General features: G+C 44.8%; 1 protein-coding gene across 6 annotated transcripts in view; it reads right to left on the bottom strand.

Annotated features, from left to right (window-relative positions):
* CUX1 (cut like homeobox 1) overlaps positions 1 to 23537 on the bottom strand; it is a 382812-nt gene that overhangs the window by 31182 nt on the left and 328093 nt on the right. For 4 of the 6 annotated variants that reach the window (XM_051991859.1, XM_051991860.1, XM_051991862.1 and 1 more), the window contains exon 24: positions 12829 to 23454. The exons of the other annotated variants lie outside the window; for them this stretch is intronic. In XM_051991859.1, the coding sequence (XP_051847819.1) occupies positions 22737 to 23454 (718 nt within the window). In that variant the 3' untranslated portion in view covers positions 12829 to 22736. Of the gene's footprint in view, positions 1 to 12828; positions 23455 to 23537 lie in introns of those variants that run through there. 6 annotated transcript variants of the gene reach the window in all.

The raw sequence follows: 23537 nt of genomic DNA, 5'->3' as shown, positions 1-23537 counted from the left end.
GCGAGATTTCCAATCTAGGACTCTAGAAGGATGGTGGAGGTTGACGCTTTTTGACAAAAATCAGGAAATCAGACAGGGGAAGGTTTGAGGCAAAAGATAATGAGTTCATTTCAATTAAAGCATTTCTTTATTGTCTACTCTGACTCATTATTCTGCCAGAATGGCTTCTTTTGTTATTGTTTGGTTGTATTCACTTCTTTGTGTCTTCCCTTTTTGGGGGGAGGGAGGTTCTTGGCAGAGATTCTAGAGTGGCTTGCCAGTTCTTTCTCCAGCTCATTTTACAGATGAGGAAACTGAGGCAGACAAGATGAAGTGCCTTGTCCAGAGTCACACAATAGGTCAGTATTTTAGGCCACACTTGAACTCAGGAAGATGAGAGTTCCTGACTCCGGGCCTGGTAGTCTTGAAAGCCCCAAACAAGCCTGCCCCAAACTACCTTTTCAATTTTTTTGGACACTCGTCAGCCTCCTGCCTTCCCACAGTCTGCTCCCCATGACCAGATGGCGGTCCCTTCTCACCCTTGCCTCAGAGTCCCTTTCCTTTTAACCATCTTCAGCATCCGCTGCTGGTGCCCTCCCACCCGCGCTCCCTCATAAATAACGACTTCTCGGTCGGTCCCTACGAGCTTTCTAGTTATGCTGAATATATGCATGCTTATATCTACAGAAGTATATGCATCCTTTTTGTGTCCTCTCTTAGAATTACTCAATCACTGAGACTAGTTCCAGTGATCTCGTGATGAGAAGAGCCATCTGCACCCAGAGAGAGGATTATGGGAACTGAGTGTGGATCACAATATAGTATTTTCTCATTTTGTAATTGTTCGCTCGCATTTTCTTTTCTTTCTCATTTTTTTTTCCTTTTTGATCTGATTTTTCTTGTGCAAGATAATTGTATAAATATGTATGCACATATTGGATTTAACATATTTTAATATGTTCAACATATATTGGATTATTTGACATCTAGGAGACGGGGTGGAGAGATGGAAGGAAAAGTCTGGAATAGAAGGTTTTGTCAGGGTCAATGTTGAAAAATTGTCCGGGCATATATTTTAAAAATAAAAAGCTTTAATAAAAAATAAATGAATCTATCAAAAAAATTTTACTCAATTACAAATGAGGCAGCTGACGGCTCTATGGATAGAGCCTTGGGCCTGAGTCTGGAATGCCTCAGTTTAAATTCAACCTCAAACAATGACTAGTCGAGAGACCTTGGGCCAATCATCCAACTCTGTCAGCCTCGGTTTTCTCATCTGTAAAAATGGGCTGGAGAGGAAAATGGCAAAACACTCTAGTGTCTCTGCCAAGAAATCCCCAAATGGAAGGGTCAGCCAAATAACATTTAATTTTGGGATTGTTTCAAACTACATTTATATCTTAGCATGGTGCCTGGTATACAGTTGGCACTTAATAAAAACTTGATTGTTTGGATTCAAATAAGTGGTTACAGCTGAGTCCAAAGTCTCTTCCCCTTCCCCCCTTTAACCAGACACCTAGGTCAGGGGTGGCTGTTAACTCTTGCTCTTCTTTTCTTGGCTATTTATTTTCCCTCATCTTTGGTGAGAAGTGAGGAGCTGTTCTACAGCCTCTGGGAGCACAGGCCTCGAAGACTCTGGAGGTCCTACCCCAGCCAGGGTTAAATCCATCAAAAGTGGAACAGTCCTTTGTCTGTTTGGGCAACCCAATGTGCCAGCTGACCTAGAGGACATATGTGGAGCCTCAGCCCTTGGCACATAGTAGGGTTTATTAAATGTTTGTTAACTGACCCCCGACACGGCCCCTGCGTGTCCTTAAGAAGGTTATTATGTAGATTTAGGTTTCTTTTCTCCAGCTTGTCCATGTGTCTAAAGGCTTATGGCTGCTCTAGCTGGGAGTCGGGATGGACAGGGTCCAAAATTCGTGCAAATAGGATGCCCTCAATTCGAAACCCCCTCAAAATCAGGTGAGCTGAAAAGCAGTCTAGCTGATGACCCAGAGATGCATAATTCTCCCCTGATTTTGTGGTTTATGTGTGAGGAACAAAAGACTTGGGAAGAAGATGCCAGTTGTCTGGATGGGCTAATGGAGTTTCAGAAATGGAAATTTCCTCTTTCCTTCCCTAGCCTCGACAACACAGTCATTACTATACATTACCTGTCTATCAAGTCATTTTCTGCAGACAGCTTCGTGCCAGTCCACGAGAATGGCACCTGAACAGCTTTTAGGCTCTGAGACACCCCCCTCCCATTCTAGGCAGCTCCCTCTCCCAATGACAGCACGGTCTGTCTGTCGTTTAAGCTTGTAACCCCATCCTGAGGCGTGGGGAACCGCAGAGTCTGCCCTGCACATTTAGTCGAAGCTAGAAGCTCACGATGGGTAAGGTGAGGGCATGTGAGTGGGCACCTTGTCGAGGATGCTGGGGAACCTTTATCCCTTGCCTCCTGTCTGTCCGGATGAGATGAAACTCACCACTGGGTCCTCTGGCCGCTTTAGCTAATTGTTATTCAGGGATGTCAAAGCACCCACTTTTAATTAAGAGCTGAGCCCACAGAGTCTCAGGCTGAGGGGTAGGTGGACAAAGAAACTGCTGGGTGGTGCAGTGGATAAAACACTGGACCTGTAATCAGGAAGACTAGACTCTTTACTAGCTGTGTGACCCTAAGTAAATCACTTAACACTCTTTGCCTCAGTTTCCTCATCTGTAAAATGAGCTAGAGAAGGAAATGGGCAATCATTCTAGTATCACTGCTGAGAAAATCCGAAATGGGATCAGGAAGAGTGAGATGTGACAGAACGACAACAAAAGAAACAATAAGGAATTTAGCAAAGACTTTAAGGCTTTTTCCCCCCAAGTAGCATAATACTGATCTCTAGCCGCCTTCTAAGCATAATCTCATTCAGCATTCTGTAACAAAAATGGTGCTGAGAACAGATGATTTTTTCCTCTCAGTTTTTAACAGCATAACATGAGAAGACAGAAGTTCTGCCTATTTCCTCTCTCTCTCTCTCTCTCTCTCTCTCTCTCTCTCTCTCTCTCTCTCTCTCTCTGGCTGTCTTCTCTTTCTCTCTCTGTCTCTGTCTCTCTCTTTGTCTCTCTCTCTCTCTCTCTCTCTCTCTCAGAAGAGCTTATCTCTGACATGTTGAAGCTGTGAATGAGTCAGTGGGTTCAAATTTGGTCTCAGTTATCTCCTACTTGTGTGACTTTGGACAGGTCATGTAACCTAACTCAGTGCCTCAATTTCTTTATCTTAAAAATGAGATTAGATTTGCTGGCTGCTAACATTCTAATGCTAAATCTATGATCTTTGTATTTCTGCCTCCTAGTACCTGGGCTCCCCACTCAGCCCTACCAACTGTTTAAAAATAAACACAATGACAGGTGCTCCAGTCAAGGGTCACCCAGCACCCCCATCCTTCACACCAGCTGGGAAATACTGTTATGGATTTATAATATATGTGAAATTCAAACCAGGTCTGGTCAAGGGCAGAGAAATCAGAGCAATGTAAAATTATGCAGTTAATGTGCCTGAGAAATTATAAATATCTGAAAGCCTCCAGGACTGAACTTTTGGGCAGAAATCCTTGTTTCATTTGTACGAGGACTGTTAAAAGTGTCATATCAAGGAGCAGATTTGTTTTGATAATTCTCTCTGTCCTGGCTCATTCTCTGATGGAAACTTGTTCTTCTCCATATATTCCATCCCCCACTTCTATGCCTCAGAACTGGAATGCTCTCGCTCTTTACCTCTGCCTCTGAATCCTGAGATTGCTTTAAAGTTCATTTTATATGACATCTTCTGCAAGAGGCCTTTCTCGATTGCCCACCTTCTCCCCACCCCTAGCATTTAATATTCTGACCCCCACCTGATTTTGGATATACTCTGTATATACTTTAGGCATTTGAAAGGCAGTGTACTTGAGTAGACAGTAGACTGATCTTGGACTCAGAAGACACTGATCTGGTACATCAATCTGTCAATCAATCAAGCACCATTATTAAGTGCCAGCTGTGCCAGGCAGTGTGCTAAAATCTAGGTTTCAATCTTTCTCTCTCCCTTGACTCATTTCCCACTGCCTTCAAACATGCCCATGTCTTCTCATCCTGAAAAGAATCTTATTTGCTCTCCCATTTCTGCCCATTATCACCCTACATCTCTGCCCTTTGGAGATAAACTTTGAAAGGCTGGCACTATGGTAGGAGCCTCCACTTTCTCTCTTCTCACTCTCTTAACTCCTTATAATCTGATTGCTGACTTCATCATTCCACCAAAACTTCTCTCTCTAAAATCACTAGCCAAATCCAAGGGCCTTTTCTCAATCCTCATTCTCCCTGACCTCTTCTCCTGGCTTTCTCTTTCCTCTCCAACTGTTCCCTGCTGGATCCACCTCTAGATTGTGCCTTCTAACCACAGGAGTTCTGTTCAGGGTCCTCTTCTTGTCTTCCTCTACACTACATCACTTGGTGACCTAACCAGCCCTCGTAGATCAAATGACCATCTCTATGCTGATGATGATTCTTAAATCTACCTTTCCTGACTGAACAATAAGTTGACCTTCAATTTCAAATCTGCAAGTCTTTCAGTTATCATGAAATGAATGTCCAGAAGACATCTTAATTTCAGTATGTCCAAAACAACTTAATATCTCTTCCTCTAAATCTTCTCATCCCCTCCCTTCCCTATGACTGTGGATTTCCTAGTCCTTTGGGCTCACAACCTAGGACTCGTCCTGGGCTCCTTACTGTCTCGCCTCCCATATTCAAGATATTGCCAAGGCCTGTAGATTTCACTTTTGCAACATCTCTTGTCAATTTCACATCTGTAAGAATCTCCTGTCCATTTCACCTCTGCAACATTTCTTGTCCATTTCAAGCTTCTATAGAATCTCCTATCCATTTCACTTCCATAATATCTCTTGTCAATTTTGCCCCTACAGAATCTCCTGTCTATTTCACTTCCATAACATCTTTTATCCATTTCACTTCCAATAACATCTCTTGTCCATTTCAAGCTTCTACAGAATCTCCTATTTCATTTCCATAACATCTTTTGTCCATTTCGCTTCTATAGAATCTCCTGTCCGTTTCACCTCTGCAACATTTCTCCAATAGCTTCCTATTTTCCTCAGACACTGTCACCACCTCGATGCAGGATCTCATCACCTCACATCTGCTGCTGGTGGAGGTGGGGCTGTGAGTCTGTTTGCCTCAAGTCTCTCCCTACTTCAGTCCATACTAATTCAGCCACCAAAGTGACTTTCCTAAAGTACAGGTCGTCTCTTACTCAATAAACTCAAGTGGCTCCCTATTGGCTCTAGAAGCAAATAAAAATGCTCTTGGCTTTCAGAGCCCTTCATTACTTACCTTTCCAGTCTTCATATTCCTTAGTCACTGACCCTCTGGATAAGTCACTATACCTTTTAACGCAGTCTCCTTAAGACTATATATTGTCTAGGTGGAGGGAATTTCCTTACTGGGAAGTCATAGTTGAAATTACACACAGTAGGTTAAGTTCAACTGCTCCCTGGCATGTGAAGTCCCAGTACAAATTCCCAAAGAAAATCACAAGTTCAGATCAAAAAATTATTTTGTCTAGATTTTCCTATTTGTTTATTAAGTGCTCTCAGCTGAAGTTACTTTGTTTTTATAAGTCATATTTTTTACATTTATCTGAATCCATGTTGTTTCCTTCTTGGAGAATGTAGATTGCTTGTGGGCAGGGAGGGTTTAATTTTTTCTTTCCATGTCTAGTACCTAGAGCAATGCCTGGCACAGAGTATATGCCATTATTATGGCACATAATAAATGCTTCCTGGATTGAATGGAATTGAAATCTTAAGAGATGGACAAGGTGAAGCAATGAAAGAAAAAGAAGGAAATGCTTAGGTAGTCAGATGAGATTAAGGGATGAAAATTCTTAGGGGAAAAAATCATTTTAAACATTCTACAGATATAAAGTATCCTTGCCAGCAGTAGTTGTTTGTAATATTGTTCTGAATTAGTATCTTTTTCAATTAATTTCTGAGCTCAGGCCACAATAAACAATATCATGAAAGTAAATATTCAGTGCCTTACTTTTTTATTCCTGATTCAACAAACATTTATTAAGCATGTATGGTGGGCTTTAATAAGACACTATGCTATGTCTGGGAGAGACATGATGCCTCTAAGCCATAAACACCACTGACTATAATGTATGTATAATAAAAGGAAAACTGCATCAAGGGTAAAATGCAAAGTGCTTTGTGAGGTCTGAGGGAGGATGACAGTTACTGTTGGGGGCCTCAGGGAAGGCCTTCTTGAGCAGATCTCATTTGAATCTGAGGTCAAGAATTTAATAAATGAAACCACCGAGGGAAGACAGTCTAAGCACAGAGAACAATGTGAATGGATGCCCTTTGTTGCTTTGCAAAGAGCGTCTAGTGAAGCAGCCCGGCCAAGGAGAAAGGCCTGCGGCTGAATTGACTTTATAAAGCAGGATTATCTGTTTCCAGGCATGGTGCTTGGGACTGGTGGTTGCTCAGGCTGGGCCTGTTTTGGAGCTCATTGCAAAGGAAGTCTGGATAGCTGATAGAGTGATGGACTTGGGGATTTTTTCTCAGGCCAATATCCTCACTATGGGACCTCAAGCAAATCATTTTTCTCTTTAGAACCTTACTTCTGCAAAATGGGTACAATAATACTTTTCTTCTTTGCTTAGGATACCAGGGACCACAGATCTAGAAAGAGGGGGAACTGAGAGATCATCTGATTCAAGATTCTTATTTTACAAAGAAGGAAAGTGAGACCCAGGGATGTTAAGTGTCCAAGATCACTAGGATAGGATTTGAACTCAAGTCTTCCTGACACCATCACTCAGTACTACTGTCCTGATTGATTGCTAATTAAGTGATCAGTCAATCGCAGAGTCTGACCTTCAAGAAATAGTATAGAAACAATGTGTGAAATGTTCTCAAATGACTTCACAGTCAAATCGGGGGGGAAATCATCCCATGGAAATTCCATGGATATGGATTCATGTCCAACAAGGAACAAGTAGAAGGGAACAAGTTTTTATTAAGCACTTATTCTGTGCTAGACACTGTGTAAAGCACGAAGTGCTATACAGATATTATCTTGTTTAATCAATATTCTTGTTTAATAAACCCCTGGGTTTGGGGTCAGGAAGGCCTGAGTTCAAATTCTCAATCATTAGTTGTGTGACTCTAGGCAAGTCACTTAAATCCTTCAAGTTCCTTAACTGTGAAATGAGGGGGTTGGACTCAATGACCTTCGTTATCCCTTCCACATGACTCTGGGTATCAATGATCCTGGCTTCAAAGTATAGTCCTAATGCTAATTGCTTGTATGATCCTGGTCAAATCCCTTTTCTAAGTCTCAGTTTCTTTTTTTTGTCAAATGAGGAGATTGGACTGATGGCCTCCAAAGCCCCTTCCATCTATGACTGCATGGTCTCCAGTGACATGATTTTCCCAAGTGAGTTAACCCTGTTACGGTCTCTTTGGGGCATTCCACACATTGTTTTTGCATTATTTCTTGAAGTCCAAGCTACAGCATGACTCAGTGATTAGATAACTAACAAGGGAAATAGTACTGGGCAGTAAATGGAAATTTTTACTTTCTACAGAAATAATCATGGCACAAAGCAGTACGTCATGGTACAGTACAATACACACTCTCTTGACAATCCTATTTCCAGTTACTTTAACTGAAGCTTTACAGATTCTGGGAAGTTCTAGAAACAACCCATTTCTTAGGATCATGTCTTGGAAGGGTCAGTGGCCCCGACTGCCGGTGAATTCTATCTGAATGGTCACGAAGGTCTTTTTCCCCCACTCAGCTTTGCTGCCCCACACCAAGTATGGATGGATCAGAGATCAGTAAGATCCATAAGCTCCTCTGCTGGGCAGCTCAAGCCCTTTAAGGCATGGCTCCCTTCTCCCTCTCTTCCCAGCTTTCTTACTCATTATTGCCCTCCTTGTGTGTGTGCACTAAGATTGTGGGGTTCTGGTGTCCCTGCTGTTCCTTCTTTCTTTTGCTTTGGCAAAGCCCGGTGTTCCGCGCCCCGCCTCATTTTTCCTGCTAAATTTTTCTTGCTTTTTTCCAAACTCAGCTTAAAACCACTTTCCTTTTGGGGTCCCTGAGATGCTCCTCTTCACCCACAGCTGCTAGAGTCTTCCCACTGAGGGGATCTTCCATCTACTCCACATGGATTTTATGGATTTCCTTAAGTTCCTCGTCCTCTCCTTCCTTCCTCCCTCCCTCTCTCCTTTCTTTCTTTCTTTGTTTCTCTCTCTTCCTTTATTCCTTCCTCCCTTCCTCCTTCTGGCCTTCCTCTCTCACTTCCTTCCTTCCTCCTCCTTCCCTTCTTTTGTTCCTCCATTGTCCTCTCCCTTGTCCATGTGCATCTGTGGGGCACTCTGCCCAAAAGAATATAAATCTTGATCACTGAAACCTTTCAAGATTTTTCTTTCTTTCTTAAGGATCACAGTCTTAGACCCAAATCAGTCTTGCTCTCACAGATTGGCGGACAATAGGTCCCACCCAAGGCCTCCATAGGTCATCATTGGATTCAAGAGTGAGTGTAAATAGCACTTGCCTCCGTTTTGGCCAAACCTGAGGGCTTTCCCCCCAGACTGATTTTATTCTTTGACTTAAATTTTCTGCCTCACAGCATTGCATCAGACAAAGCGAGAACTGTTAAAGACCCGAGCCTTCAAAGACCAAAGCTCCCCCTGCACGGAGGCCATCTCCAGTCATGGGACCCAGGAGCTCTGGAGAGAGGCCGGTGACTTTGCGAGTCCTGCCTCCCTCTAGTCCAACTCATTTGCAGGTCATGACATCACCCTCCAGACGTCGGGGTCCTTTCAGAGAATGGAGGACGGATATCTTGGGAGTCCCTATTTGTGGACATGGCACCTCACTCAATGGCATGCAAGCTCTCCGAGGGCAGGGATTACTGTTATTCTTTGCATCTCGGAGACTAAAGACAGAGCCTGGACAGATAATAAAGGCCCCAGCATTTATATGACTGGAGAGACCAGGAAGAAAGCAGATCCCCTTTAGGCCTTCTCCTATAGTTGTGGCTGCCATGGTAAAACCTTGAATGCAAAAGCTGATTGGTGGGAAAACAAAGGCTACATTTTGGCTTTGGAAGTCAGAAGTTGAACAAGATTTGAATCAAAACCAATGGAAATAAGGAATATAAAGGGGAAAAGGTGGGGGGCTTCCAGGCTTGTGAGAAAGAAGCTAACCTGCTGAAGCCGTGTCCAGGAGCCAGGGGCTCAGAACCACTATTAGTACTCAGGATGATTGTGAGTGAGTGTTAGTGCACTAGAAGGAGAGTCTGCTGCCATGCTGGTTTTGAGTCATTTCTCTGCTACTTCCACATGGGCCAGCCCAGAAGGATATTTGAGGAGGGCATAATTTCTTCATTTGTTGCTTCTCATTCAACACAATTTTTTTGGATTAATGATCTGTTGGGCGCCAGGCTTAGCACTATGTGCCCAAAATTGGCTCACGCTCATCTGGCAGGAGTGCCTGGAAAGGTGAAGAATATCCGGCATTCCTATGTCATTCCCTCATTCAATATCCTGCAGTGGCTCCCTATTACCCTCAGGGATCAAACAAAAACTTAGTTTGGCCTCTAAAGCCCTTCATGGTCTGCCTCCAATGAACCTTCCAAGCCTTGTTAATCATTATTCCCCTTCCCCCCACTCTCTAGGTCTGGTCTAACTGGTCTCTCTATTCCTCATACCTAACATTCCATCTCTTCTTTCCATTCCTTTGTATGGGCGGCTCTTTAGGTCCCATGCATGGAATGCCTTTCCTCCTCCCCTCTGCCTCTTAGAACCCCTGATCTCAATCCAGAGTCAGGCCAGACACTGCTTCCTCCCAGGGCGCTTTCCCCAACCCCCATCCCAGTGATTATTCCACCCTGTTGCTCCCATCACTGGTGATTACTTTGCAGATGCCTTGTGGGTAGTTGTCAGCTATTAAAAGTTTAAACTTTTAAGCTATTAAAGCTTATGACCGCCTGAAGATGTTGCAGATGTACCTGTTGGCACCCCCTCCCCCATGTCACTCTCCCTTTTGTCACTCCTCAAGGGCAAGGATGGATCCATTTTTGCCTTCGCATTGCCAGCACCTGGCACATAGTAGGAGTTTATCAGAACCAGAAGAGACATGAGGGGCCGTTGAGGTCAACGTCCTCCCTTCACAGATGAGAAAACCGAGGCCCCAAGAGGTTAACTGATTTGCCCTGGATCCCATCGCTCAGACATCTTCCTGCCTGCCCAGGACTCGCTGCCAACTTATCCATCCACTTTCCCTCACTCGAAGAAGCGGCGAGATCTCACCAGCCCCTTCGTACTTGCTCAGGAAGTCGCCAAACCATCGTCTCCCACAGGCCAGTCACTGATAACGGAAGAGAAGATACTTCCACCAGGCCTCCCCCCAATCGTGGGAAGGCCGGCCCTCCTGCCTCCGTTACCAGCTACCTCTGTAGCTCAAGCCACCGGCCCACAGCGGCTCTTCCAAGAACAGAGAAACGAGAGAAACCGCGGGGAGGGAGACCAGCCTGGGCAATGGGTCATTCGACATCTGAAGACCCCCACTATCTCCCAAAGCAGCTGTTTTCACTTTGGGACAGAGCTGAGTTTGAGCTCAACTATGGAGCCCAAACTCTGCCTCTGCAATTTCCACTGCCTTCTGTTCCCTGGGGCCAAGCAGAGAATTGAAAGCCCTTTCTTTCCATGGGGATGGTTCTTTGAGAACCCAAAGCACCATCCTAGCTCTGTCTCAAGACTTAGTTGCATTCATAAATTTTGGAATATTTTAGAATATTAGAATATTTGGAATATTAAAAATATCTGAAAACAGGAGCAATGCACTATCATAATCCAGCAACACTCAAGATTTGACGATAATATCAGAAATAACCCTACTATCGACCCGAATAACACCTGTTTTTGTTCTTAAAAGCGCCGAGTAGTTAGTCACAGCATTTTATTTCACCTCAAGCTGCAAGGAGTGCTAGAAGAATCCTGGAGGCAGTTCAGAACCTTAATTTCTCTATTTGTAAAGTACAGCATGGGACAAGTGGAAAGTACGCTGGATCTGGAGTCAGAAGGTCCGAGTTCAAATCCATCTATGATGCTTATTGACTATGAGACTTTGGGCAGACCCTTTAATCTCCCTAGATCTCAGTTTTGCCATCTGAAAAATTGGGTGGTGGTGGTAGACTAAATGTCCTCTGAGGTCCCTCCCAGCTACAGATGTGGGATCCTCCAACTTGCCTCACAGGGTCATCTTATGGACAAAACCAAAACATAAACCATCGAGGAAGCTAAAACACGTTATCAATGTGAAATATGGTATTATATTGGAAGGAGAGAGTGGGAGGTAATTTTTGTAAAATATCACCTTACCAAGAAACTGAATCCTAGAGTTGTTAAGCAGTGAGCGTTGGGGGGCCATCCTGTCACCTCCAGAACTGAAACTGGTTCGTCTCCATTTTAGAGACAGGAATAGAAAAGGGGATTAAAAGGGATTTCTGCCCACTAATTACTAAGAACTGAATGACCTTGGGTAAACCTTGACTGCTTTGGAACCCATCTTCCTTTCCTGTAAGAAGGAGGGGCTTTGATTATCAATCATAGCTCAAGGAGGGTCCCTGACCTCAGGTTAAGGCTCCAGTTATAGTTAGGTACTGAGGAGGGATTTAAATCCATTTAGGGGTTCTTTCTATCCATATCACAATGATCTTGAAAGCACCTCTGCCTCTGTTAGACTGAGATTGTAGGATACCGAAAATATATCTCTAGGATATATTTATAGGATTGACTTAATCATCTAGAATAGGTTTTTTTTAAAAAATTAATATTATTTTATTTTTTTCCAATTATATGTAAAGATAGTTTAGGATAGGGGTTCTTAACCCTAGGTCCATGAACTTGGGTTTTTAAAGAAATGTTTTGCTAACTGTATACAAAGACAATCGGTTACCTTTGTCGTTCTATTATCTTACTCATTTAACAACATGATTCTGAAAAGGGTTTCATGCTTCACCAGACAGACCGCCAAAGGGGGCTACAACACAAAAACCACTTAAGAACCCCTGCTCTCAGAGAACTCAATACCGTTTCACACAGAAGCAAAGAAAGTAGTTATGTTTATCCTTCAGCATCACAGAGATAAGTTTCTCCAACCCTTAATTCTGGAAATAAGTGCAAGATGGAATCACAAAAACCACATTCATAAAATATTACAGCAGGCAATTTTCTTCTCAAATTCAATAACCCCCAGTTGAAAAACACAATCACAATCATAAACATCTGGAAGAATTTGACCACTCTTAACTCTTTAGAGGCGCCTCCATCCTACGCCGCCTTTCACGAATACTCCAACGCCACTGCTACTGGGACACCAGTCATTTCAGAATGAGCTCACTTAGCAAACCTAAAAGTTAACTTGTTTTTAAGCACCTCCAAGTCTCTGAGCTTGGGCTCTGAATCAAGGTCGGACCATTCCCACAGAGCAGACCCCTGGTCAGCCGCCATGACATCCGGTCACCGGGCTACATTTGGGAGGGTTTGCTCCTGGAAAAAGGCCGGAAGCCCACTTGCTTGGTGGCTGGACCTTCTCGTGCTGCTAACCGGGTCCCCACTTTCAGTTGCCAAGTGTGTGCATCATCACAGGAAGCCTCAGAACAGAGATCCTGGTGGGGATCCGAACCAGGTCGGAGCTTAATTTTACAATGGTTCCATTGGCATTGGCTGACAACCATAAATGTAAGTGTTTGCTGCTTAAAACCAGGCTCCAGTCCACTTAATAAAGACAGCCCACACATTCTTGTGTTTGTATAAAAGATATTTACTTCAATTATCACACCTAGGGTGCTAGTGAATAATAATAATAATACATCGTGTGAGTTTCATACAGTGATATTGCTTCTCCATATCATATAGGGACCGTTGTACAGTGCTGAGAACAAACATTATATGGCTAACCAAACGAAGACAGAAGAAACAATGCCATTGGGCTGGCCCGAGGGGACTTTTGCCCCGAATGCCGGCCATATAAACTTTTTACTTTTTATGTTTAAACAAATAGCAAGAAATAAAATGTTACAAAAGATGAGTCACAGCAACACAACAAAGGCTTCTCAAAGCTATTTGTACAAAAAAAAATGACACTTTTTTTTGGTCAATTGGGTCTTTGTGAGGATTTTTTTTTTAAATCTGTGATTGTGAATTTAACAAACAAGCTCTAAAAACATCTAAGACTTAGTGCGTTACAGAGAAAAAAAATATAAAATACTGCTAAAAATGTAAGACACCACAGTACACTGGGGTAAAACTGAGCTTATTTAAAAAAAATGAAATTGACAAAAAAATCGTTCTCAGGAAAAAGTACACCACTTTCTGTTTTGAGTTCATTTTGTGCTGTATTAGTAGTCAGGGCATGAAAAAAACTCTGCCCATTATCATGGCAAGTAGTTATTGCACAAATGCAAAGAGTTAAATTTCTTACTAAACAAAAAGGGATGTGAAGAAAACCACTTAAAAATAAACGAGAAAAAAAAAACCCAACCCTTTTCTGTTATAACAAGTTACTCTCAAATGCCTTGGGAATTTTGTCCAAACTCTCGAGTCGCTTAAATAGACGGCATTTTTCTGAGGGGTTTGTCGAGGGTGGGACGCGTCCTGCCAGCGTTCTCGAGAAAAGAGGCGGAAACCAGCTCAATCTATAGAAATGCATAGACTATTTGGGTAAAAATAAAAACCCTCTGCAGAGGGGGACAATGATTTTTTTTTTTTAAATCAGAGGACTTTACTCAAAACAAAAACATCACCTAGTTTCCCACCCTCCCACCCCCAAAACAAAAAAAACCCAACAAAACAAACAAAAAAATAAAACCAAGAACAGAATGGGGGGGAAAAAGCCACGGCACACACACAAAAAATAAATTCAGAAAAAAAAAAAAAAGATCTGTTGTTTAGTGGGACCATCCATCCTTAGAAGGCAAAGTGGGAGTTTGCTTCTGATCCATAGAAGCAGTGATGTGCTCAGTTCCTTAGACCTGTGCCTACTGTAAGTAAGCTTCTTTCTCCTGGGACCCATGCTGGTTTAGATCTGACTGAAGCCCTGGCAGTTAGTTAGATGTGTTGGGAAGCAGACCCCTTCTTGCTCTTTTCTTTTCCTCCCTTCCCTTGAAAAGTGGGCGAGATCTTGAGCATGCTTTTCATTTTATGAAAGTTGCTGCCTCTCTCTGTGGCTGAGGTTCTGCCTACAGAATGCTCTTTTGAATGTTCCAGGCCCCTTCCCAAATCGGTTCTAGTTCTGAGGGGCCCAACGATGGCGGGCGCTAGGAAACGTCGTTTCACCAGACAGTTTTGGCTAACTTTGTAGGCAAGAAAACAACAAACAATAACAATGACTCTGAATCCGTCAACTAAAACACGTTAACCGAGAAGAACATTGCAGGAAACCAGTCTCTCATTTAACAGCGATATCCTTGGATAGACTGACAAAAGATGACTCTTATCTTCATGAATTCCAAAGTATTGAGAGAGGCTCTAGGAGGCTTTGGGTATCTAATCTTGGCTTTTTGCTAAGTCTTATTTTGCAGTCCCTCACACCCCCGATCTCAGCACTTTAATTAACTGGTGGACTTTTGTTCGTCAACTCTTTAGGTTAAATGGCGAGCAATAGAAGGAAATCTTTTAAAGGGTTACTGCAAAAAAAATGGCTGGCTTGATTGTGCTAAGCAGACTCTGAACCCATCAATCCACTAGAAATCCACTGTCCTGGCCCCAACTGGCCAGGATTCCTTCATCCCAGGAATCTGGAAAGGCGGGAGTTGTGTTTACATGGGGGAAAGCATGTGCACACACGCACACACACATACACGCACACATACATACACACACACAAATAACCAAACTACTCTGAAAAAGATTTTTTTTTAAAAAATAATGACCCTAATAATAAATAGAAGAGGATAGAAATAAGCTTTAAAATAAGACATCCTTTTATAATTATTCTCATGTTAACAGGTCAGGGCCTGGCCAATTTCAGTAAGAAAAACAAAACCAAATCAGGGCTTGGAAGTGCTGACCAGGTGGGAGCCCCAAAGGAACAGAATGGAAAAACCGCCTGATTTCCCAAGCTCCAGGCTGATGTCATGACATTCCTTCTATAGAAATATTTCAAGGCATCCAAGAAAAGAAGTGCTGTTGGTCAGGTCCAGATCATATGGGTGCTTGATGAATCGCGGTCTCGGAGGTGCACGTGTGGACAAATCGCTCACTCGGGACGGGAGGGTCCCTCCGTGGTCGCCATCGAGAGGCTGAGGGACGGGGTGGGTCACTGTGGCAGATCTTACACTCGCAAGGCGAAAGAAACCCCAGTGAATCTACTTAGATGCGGGTATGACCTGAATCACCGCAATCGAAAGCTGCTTTGTCTACATTCGGTGTGCAATACAGTATGAAGCTTTTCAAACTAAAAGAAGAAGCAGAAATGTTTATTGCACCAAGCTTTTCTATCTATTTAAGTATTTTCTAGTTTTCTTTCTAATTAGCAATCCAGGGTCACTCAAATGCAGCGATGTTTAAATTTAAAAAAAAATTGTTTACTTTTAATTTTGAACTAAATCTGTCCTGTCTGCTCATGTGTACACTGTGCTTTAGGTCCTTTTCAATGGGGACATGGTAATGACATCAGGATATAAGGCACCTTTCCTTTCTGATTACAGAAAGTTTGATAAATAACATTTTATGGTAGAAACATCAAAATCTAAACATTGCTAAAGAACGGTTGCCATTAGACTTTGGGACGTTCTGGAATAAATAAAAATAACCTACAAGAAGTGATTCAGAGGACTTAAAAAAAGATGACCTCTCTAGAAAGAGAAAACAAAGAGGTGCTGAGAAAACCGCTCTCGACAAAATCTAGCACAACGGCCTAATTTTGTCCTTTCTCTTGCCTTAAAGGGGGCTTCTGGTGGTGATGCAAAACTCGAAAACCGAGCATTTGGGGCGGGGGGTGAGTAGGAGCTTTGGAAATTTTTTGTTAAAGCTAAATGTCACTTTACACACAAAAACAAAGAATGTCAACGATGAAAAAAGACTGTCATGGAAATGTCAACTCCTTTCAAGGGAGGAAAGAGGTGGGAGAAGTAACAGTTAAGAGCAGAAGAAAAGGAAGTCAGGGGCGAGGGCTAGTCTGTGAAGACTTGGTGCGGGCTGGCAACATTTGGAAAGGGCAGTTCCCCCTTCTCCACCCTTCCCCTACCCCGGCCCCAATTTGAGATGATCTCCTTCACCCGGCTTGCTTAAGTTTACACATGTATGGAAGCTGCCAGCAAATTGATTCTTGACTCTTAGTCTATAGTTTAGGCTTGTTGGGGGGAGGGGATCCTGAAAAAGCTACTTTTTTTTTTTAGTAGATAAATGACTTCTTTCGCCTAAAAAAGGGCAGAAACCGTCGGCAATCAGGATACTTTTCATTCTCAGACAGTTCTGAGCATGCAAACATGGCTTCCAGTCTGCTAAATGGAGGAAGCCTGGTATTAGAATGGATATTACCTGAAATTACACGGTTGGAACCTTGCCAGTCTCCTTTCCTTTCTCCTCTTCCCTCTCCCCTTCTGGCATAATCATTTTACCTTGGAGACTCTAATGACTGATTTCAAGCCATTAAGGCACAAAATAGAAACCGCTGTGCCTCTTTGGGGGCCTCTAAATATAGGATTTTTCTGGGAATGCATATTATTTACCTGCCCAGGTATAAGGAGATTACACAAATTGCCCGGCATTTATCATTGCTTTCCAAAGAGTCATTCCATTCTCACACACATGATCACCGGCAGATTAGTCACACCATCCTAAGCTGAGGACCGGCCTTCGAGAGGCTCTAGCCCAGCTCCTCTTCTCAAAGACAAGGCAACAGAGGCGCGGAAGGGCCAGGCCCTCGCCCAGGACTGCCCTGCTCCGCCAAGGAGCCCAGGAGGGTCTCTCGCCTTCGAATTCGGCACAATTCTCACTGGAATATACTGATGCTGTGCAGAAAGCCTGTAGATAACGGGCACCAGTGGGGTTTTATGAATTTACTGGAAACCTGAGCAACCTAGACACAATGTTCTTTAAAAGGTTCTTTAAAGGTTCTTTAAAAGGCTGATCGATTAATTGGGGAGTGGGGTGGGGGTGGCTAGAAATCTTATCCTCCCTATCTCATGATGGGGCTTCATGCATCCTTTAGGTTGCTAATCCCAATTAGGTAACTAAATAGAGACACGGGGCCATTTTGCATTTTGGGATAGTGGCTCTCACTGATATCAACAGCAACGGCTGGCTCCCAAAGGTGGAGCAGAACGGACTGAAGAGAACAAAAGGAAGGAAAAGAGAGAAGGAATGACAATGAAAAAGGAGAAAGGAAGAGGAAAAAAGGGAGAAAGGAGAGGGGGAAAGAAAGGAAAGCTAGAAAGGAAGAAAAAGCAAAGAATTAAAGAAATAGAAGAAAGAAAAAAGAATGGAAGAAAAAAGGTAAAGAGAAAAGGAAGGCATACCAAGAGGCAAGGGAATATGAAAAATGAACAATTCATTATTCCGTATTTCCCAAACCATGTGTCTCAAGTGACAGAAGGGAAGAACAGCAGTCGCTCGCTCGCTCACTCACCTACCACCTCCTTTCCTTCCTGTCCCAGCCCACTGTCCCAACAGCACCACTGAAGAGGAAGGTATAGAATGAGAAGAAGATGGGAGACTAGGGGTTCGACAAGGGGGTAGGGTAGACGGGAGGGGGCATTTTCAAAGGAAGTCAAGAGCAGATTGTATAATGTGAAGTTCTGGCCTAAAATCCAAACCTTATCCACAACTTTCATCTTTTAGCAGTCATTTCCCATCCGGCCCCCTTCCTCTAACTGAATTATGAAATCTAGAAATTTGGGATCTGCACCCCGCACAGCTCAGCTGCCAGATGTGTCTTACTGCATCTTTTAAGATGGAACGGTCTCGTGGCTAAATGGCCCCCCCCCTTTTTTTTAATGTCACAATCACCATTTTACTTAGTATTCAATAAATATTTGCAGAATTAAATGTGACTGTACTGGCTCCAGAAGGGCCTATCCCTCTGCCCTCCCTTCCTCCTCCTCCAGGCCTTCAGTTCATTTTAAAGGGAGATTGTTTTTTTCTCTCCAATGAAAATCAAAAACTGGGGATGATTCCATAAGATGTTGAAGGTCTTACTGATCCCTTTCTGGGTGTTTCCATTTTAAAGGGGCAGAATTTCAAAGAAGTCTCGAGCCCCTGGCCGGTTTCTGAGTTTGCTCTCTAGTAAGGGGTATAGGCCGAGTGAGCCTGTTTCCCCAACCCGATTTGTCCATTTCAGAGCAATAAATCAGCACTTCCAATCTAGAGCTTGCTTTACTGGGTATTCCTTGTCTCGCTGCGAAATCACAGCGTCATGAGTGCCGACTTGGAGAGAAGGGGGCCAGATTCCCACCTCTTCTTCCTGCAAGGGCGAACGATGGGGTGATTGCTTAGACACTAATGACATTTTCCCTCTTTTCCCCGTACATGCCTAAGGAGGCTGCCGCCTCCGAGGCAGGCTAACTCGGGGCCCATTTCACAATCTCTTAAGAGTTCTAAATATGTGGTTCTTTTTTTTTTTTTTTTTTTTTGGAGGGGGAAGAGGAGGTCATTGTTCTTTTAAATGGAAAAGAAAACAAGAGATTATTAAAACTGGTCGGGGCATCCATGTGCCTCAGGTGGGCAAACACTCCAAATGCCTGTCGCCATATTGCGTCCTCCCCTCCACCCTTCCCCTATTAATAACTCTGACTGAAATGACTGAGTTTGAAAACCCCTCTCAGGTGGAGGGAAGCCGTCTCCCCTCCCTTTTTGCCAGTGTTCTCGGGCCACGTCCCGGGGCCTGGCCTCCCTCTTCAGAATGGCTGCCCCTGGCGCCATCACCTGGCAAGAGAGCTGAGCTTCCCTGCCATGCACGACCACTGGTCTGCCCCTTGGGCTGGCACGCCGCGGGGCCTCCCATCAGACCCGGCTCTATCTGAACAAACACACCTTCCATCACGAGAACCACCGACGAACCCGAGCGGGAGCGGACGCCAGCAGGGGGACGTGACGTGCCCAGCGCTGGCTGGCTAAGGTAATCGTGACGGCAACCTTGACTCAGAATTATGAATACTGCCTCCAATTAGCACAAAGAAACCGTTTTAAATGGTATAATGGAGCTTGTAATTAAATGTTAGTGTTTTAAATGGAAACATTTCCCCCGGGGGAGAGGTACAAATCAGCTCTCTAAAGTGACAGAGGATACGGAAGCGGGCGATCTGCTTGCGTGTGTGATGGAGAGCGAGACACGGGCCAAAGAGGACTGGGAAGAAAAAAAATGTCAACTAAGGGCACGCTTTTCAAGGCACTTGAATATTGCTTATCAAGATGAAAGATTAATTCATGTTCCATTGGTTTCCATGTCCTATAGTGGGAGCGCTAAGGAAGCAGGAAAGACACAACCCAAGACCACCGGCCTGAGATCGAAACTGAGCAGATAAATACTAGGGGAAGGGGAGAACCCGCCCCACGGAGCCAGCTGATTGTATCAAGCACCCAGATGGGAATTTGGCCAGAAAAAAAAAAGAAGTCAGATTGAGAAGGCCATTGAGTCAGAAATGACTCCCCAAGTCATGATGGGAGGAAGCAGAGAGAGCCGAGGTCCCAGCAACTTTGTCCGTCAAAGCTCCTGGGACTCGATGGCTTTGCAAAGACCAGTCTTACCACCTAGACATCCATTCCCAACTCAGACTCATCCTGTGACCTGTTAGGTTCTCCCAGGGTCCCTCCCTAAAGCTCCCCCACCCCCACCTCGTGCTCTCCATGGTCCTGACAAGTCTCTTCTTAAGGTTGGCCCCTCCCCAAAAACCTCCCTCTCTCCTGCCCGGGGACTCAGTGAGATGGGCACCTTGCTTTCTCTCCAAGGACCTCAATTTTGAGCTTTACTTCCAAAAGGAATCTCAGTATTAGAACCAGACTTGGAGCCCAGAGCTGATGCGACCATAAGGACAGAAACTACCGTCTCCCAGCCTCCTAGAGCCTTCTGCATACTTCTTGTTCATGAAAAGGCATTTAAAAAAAAAAAAAGTGTAGTGACTCTGAATTTGTGAACACTCAAACTAAGTGCTGCAGGTTAAGAGACTGTAAATGAAATACATCGTTTCTAAAACATCATGCAAGAAATATGGTTTCACATCTTACAGTCCAAGTTCTATTAGTTAATTAATACAAGCACGCTGAGGCGTGACAGTGGGGGGATACCTTCCAAACTGTAGCGCCCCCTCCCCGCAATCAAAAAGAGAAAGATTAATTCAACTTAAGAAATAATGAATGCACCATGAAAATGTCATCCAAAGATGCTGACCTAAGACAAAAGTTTCAATGATACACAATACGGTCAAAAGTTTTCAATCAATAATATACAGTATGACAACAACATTTTGTAAAGTATACCCAATACTGCCGGCAGTCTATCCCACTAAAGAATATTTGCCCCCTTTCATCCCTTCCTAACAATCAGATAATAAAATACAGCACCTATAAATAAGCAAAAAAAAAATAATATATATATATTTATATATATATATACCGAAATCATCTATTGTTAGTTTTAAAGATATGGCAATAAAGGAGTCTAAATTAGCAAATTTGTTGAAGCCAAACTGATAAAAGAGCGTATTGAAAAAAGGTGGCAGTAATGCACTCTCATGTGTGCACAGGTACGTAAGAAAAGACGAGACGTAGAAAACGGCTTTCATGCGCGCACTCACACTCACTCGCGAACTCTCTCACTCACCTCTGTTCTCACGCATCTACACATAGACAACAGGAGGAATTAGAGACAAGTTAGACTTCTGATTTGTACTCAGTCTGTCCGAAACTGTGCATAAAGGAAGCTTGTTTCCAAGAGGCAAACTTGACGAAGGGCAGAACCATCTGGACCGCGGTCCAGGAGCATGAACGGTTTGGTTTAAGAGTTAGGGCCGCTTCTGTTTGGGGGCGAGGAGGGGAGGGGGGCGGATGGTTACTGCCGGGCGCTCTCTTCTTGTACAGGAAAAAATAAAAAACCCAACCGTCTTCCCACGACTTCAACATAGTGATCAGTGCTTGTTGTGGGAAGAGGGAGAGATAGCAAGAGTGAATGTGATAGCAAGAGATGGCTTGTGGGAGGGGGGAGATAGAAGAGAAACAGAGGAGAGAGAAGAGAGAGAGAAGGGGAGGAGAGAGAAAGAGGAGACAGAAAGAGAGGGAGGGAGAAGGGGAAGAGAGACAAAGAGAGAGAAGAGAGGAAGGGAGGAAGGAGGAGGAGGAGGAAAGAGAGAGAGAGGGAGACAGAGAGAGAGAATGAATGAATGAGAGGGGGAAGGGAGGAAGGGGAGAGGGAGAGGGAGAGAGAAAGAGAGAGAGAGAGAGAGAGAGAGAGAGAAAGAGAAGGGAAAAAGGGGAGAGGGAGACAGAGAGGGAGAGGAATGACACCAAGGGAGCTATCTTCATCTGAGGCAGGCTCCGGCTCAGGGAGAGCGGTCCGCACCATCTCTCACCAGGAGAGTCCTCCATCGGTAAGGGACGGAGCCCTGTTCCAGTTCCCCTGGGCACCTCAGGTCGTAACCAAGGGCCCCCCGAGCTGCATGCTGAAATGTTACTGGCCAACTCTTTCCCTCTTTCTTTTCCAAAGCGCGCACACGCACACACACACGCACACATACACACGCATGCACCCACGCAGGCAAACAAAACACATAGACGCTATAAATTAGGCAAAACCAACAAGTACATGCTACGGTTCTAACTTGTCTCCGAAACCTCCCAGATATGAGGTCTGATCAGCGTGCTCTGCGGTTAGAGGTTAAAAAGCAGATTATAAAATACCTAGATTCCGATTTTTTTTTTGTCCTGATTTGGCCTAAAATGGAGTGTATTAAACAAACCCTGGTCTGCAAAAGCCCAGAATTGGTTAAAGCTATGGAGTCATGTGCACTACGTGTCAAGGTTCTATTGTCACTCACAGAAAACACGACGCCCGCCCGCCCGTCAGCTACCACAAACCAAGATATTTTCCTGATGTGACTTTTTTTTTTCTTTTGTTAAAAAATATGTGGAGTAAATGTGTTTTTTTTTTTTTAAATTCAAAGTTTCAAACAAGAAGATTCTTTTCTTGAAAATATTTAGGAATCCAAACTAGTGTGTTTAGAGTCGGCTTGACTGTGCAATCTCTTAGTGGCAACTGGACAGCTACAAAAACTTTCTTTTTTTTTAAACTTTTCTGAAAAATGTCCCCCCCGCTCCCCATTTTTCCTGGTTTAAGAAGATAATAGTGTATTATCGCTCTGAAGCCATCAGATGGCGGATAAAAAGCCCCCTTTTAATATGTGGGTTTGATTTTTTTTTTTTAAAAGCCCACACGAAAGACGAGGGCGCAAGGCAAAGGCTGTAAGAGTTATTCCAGAAACTGTGGAAATCACTTAGGGCAATAAAAAAAACACTTGAGGGTACAAAAAGGCTTGACTACACATCTGTTTTCTTCCTCGAAAACGCAACGTAAATGGGCTCGACGCCCCTTCTGTTTTCTATATGCACCTTGGCCTATGGCGATTTTGCCCTGTGGCCCGCAGGGCGGTAAGTGCGCAGCCCAAGGAAGGCCAGCCCAGGGAGGTCCAGTCCCGCCTGCCCGGCTCCGTCGGCTCAGAACTCCCACTCGACGGGCTCTTCCCGACTGGCGGCCTTCTCCAGGCGGTGGATGATGCTGTTCAAGTTGGCGGCTTTCTTTTTCCTCAGCGTGTTGTCTCGCGTGGTCTTGGCGCCGGTCGCCTCGGGGAAGCTGAACAGGCTCTGGAGGGAGTGGGGTTTCTGGGGGCCGGAGGCGGTGGAGCTGGTACTTGGCAAACTGGGGCTTTTCTCCGAGCTCTCCTTCGGCTTGGAGGGGCTCTCCCCGACAGGGGCCGTGGCGGAGGCGGCTGAGGTAGAGGCGTCCTCTTCTGGAGCAGAGTTTGGCGGGGCCTCCGGGGGCTCTCCCGAACCCCGCGAGCCCGGCGGAGAGCTCCGACGCGGCCCCGCGGGCCGGCCCTCGTCGTCCGTCTGGGCCGGGGGCTCCATTCCCGCGTGGAATGAATCGCTTTTCTCCGCGGACCGGGCGAGCTGCAGGAGCTCCCCGCCCGCTTCCGCCGCCGCCTCCACCTGCCCTCCCTGAGACTTTGTGGCTGCACTGCCGGCTTCGTCCGGCACTTCGGGCGCGCCGCTCTTGCCCTCGGGCGGGCCCTCGGCGTCCACGCCGTCGCAGCTGTCGCCCTCCGAGCTGTGGGCCGCGCGGCCGCTCCGGGCCGAGGGCGAGTCGCTGGCCCCGGCCTGGCTCTGGCTCCCTGCTTGGATCTCCTCGATGAAGAGCTCCCTGCGGATGCGAGACCTAGGAGAGAGCGGACAAGGAGGGGTCAGCCAGGGTGAGACACAGGGCTCTGGGGAGGGATGGGGCTTTGGGGGGGATGGAGG

Source organism: Antechinus flavipes, chromosome 4 (assembly GCF_016432865.1).
Source record: "Antechinus flavipes isolate AdamAnt ecotype Samford, QLD, Australia chromosome 4, AdamAnt_v2, whole genome shotgun sequence".
NCBI lineage: Eukaryota > Metazoa > Chordata > Mammalia > Dasyuromorphia > Dasyuridae > Antechinus > Antechinus flavipes.
The sequence above is the reverse complement of the archived record's forward strand: the minus strand, read 5'-3'. Positions and strand labels throughout refer to the sequence as shown.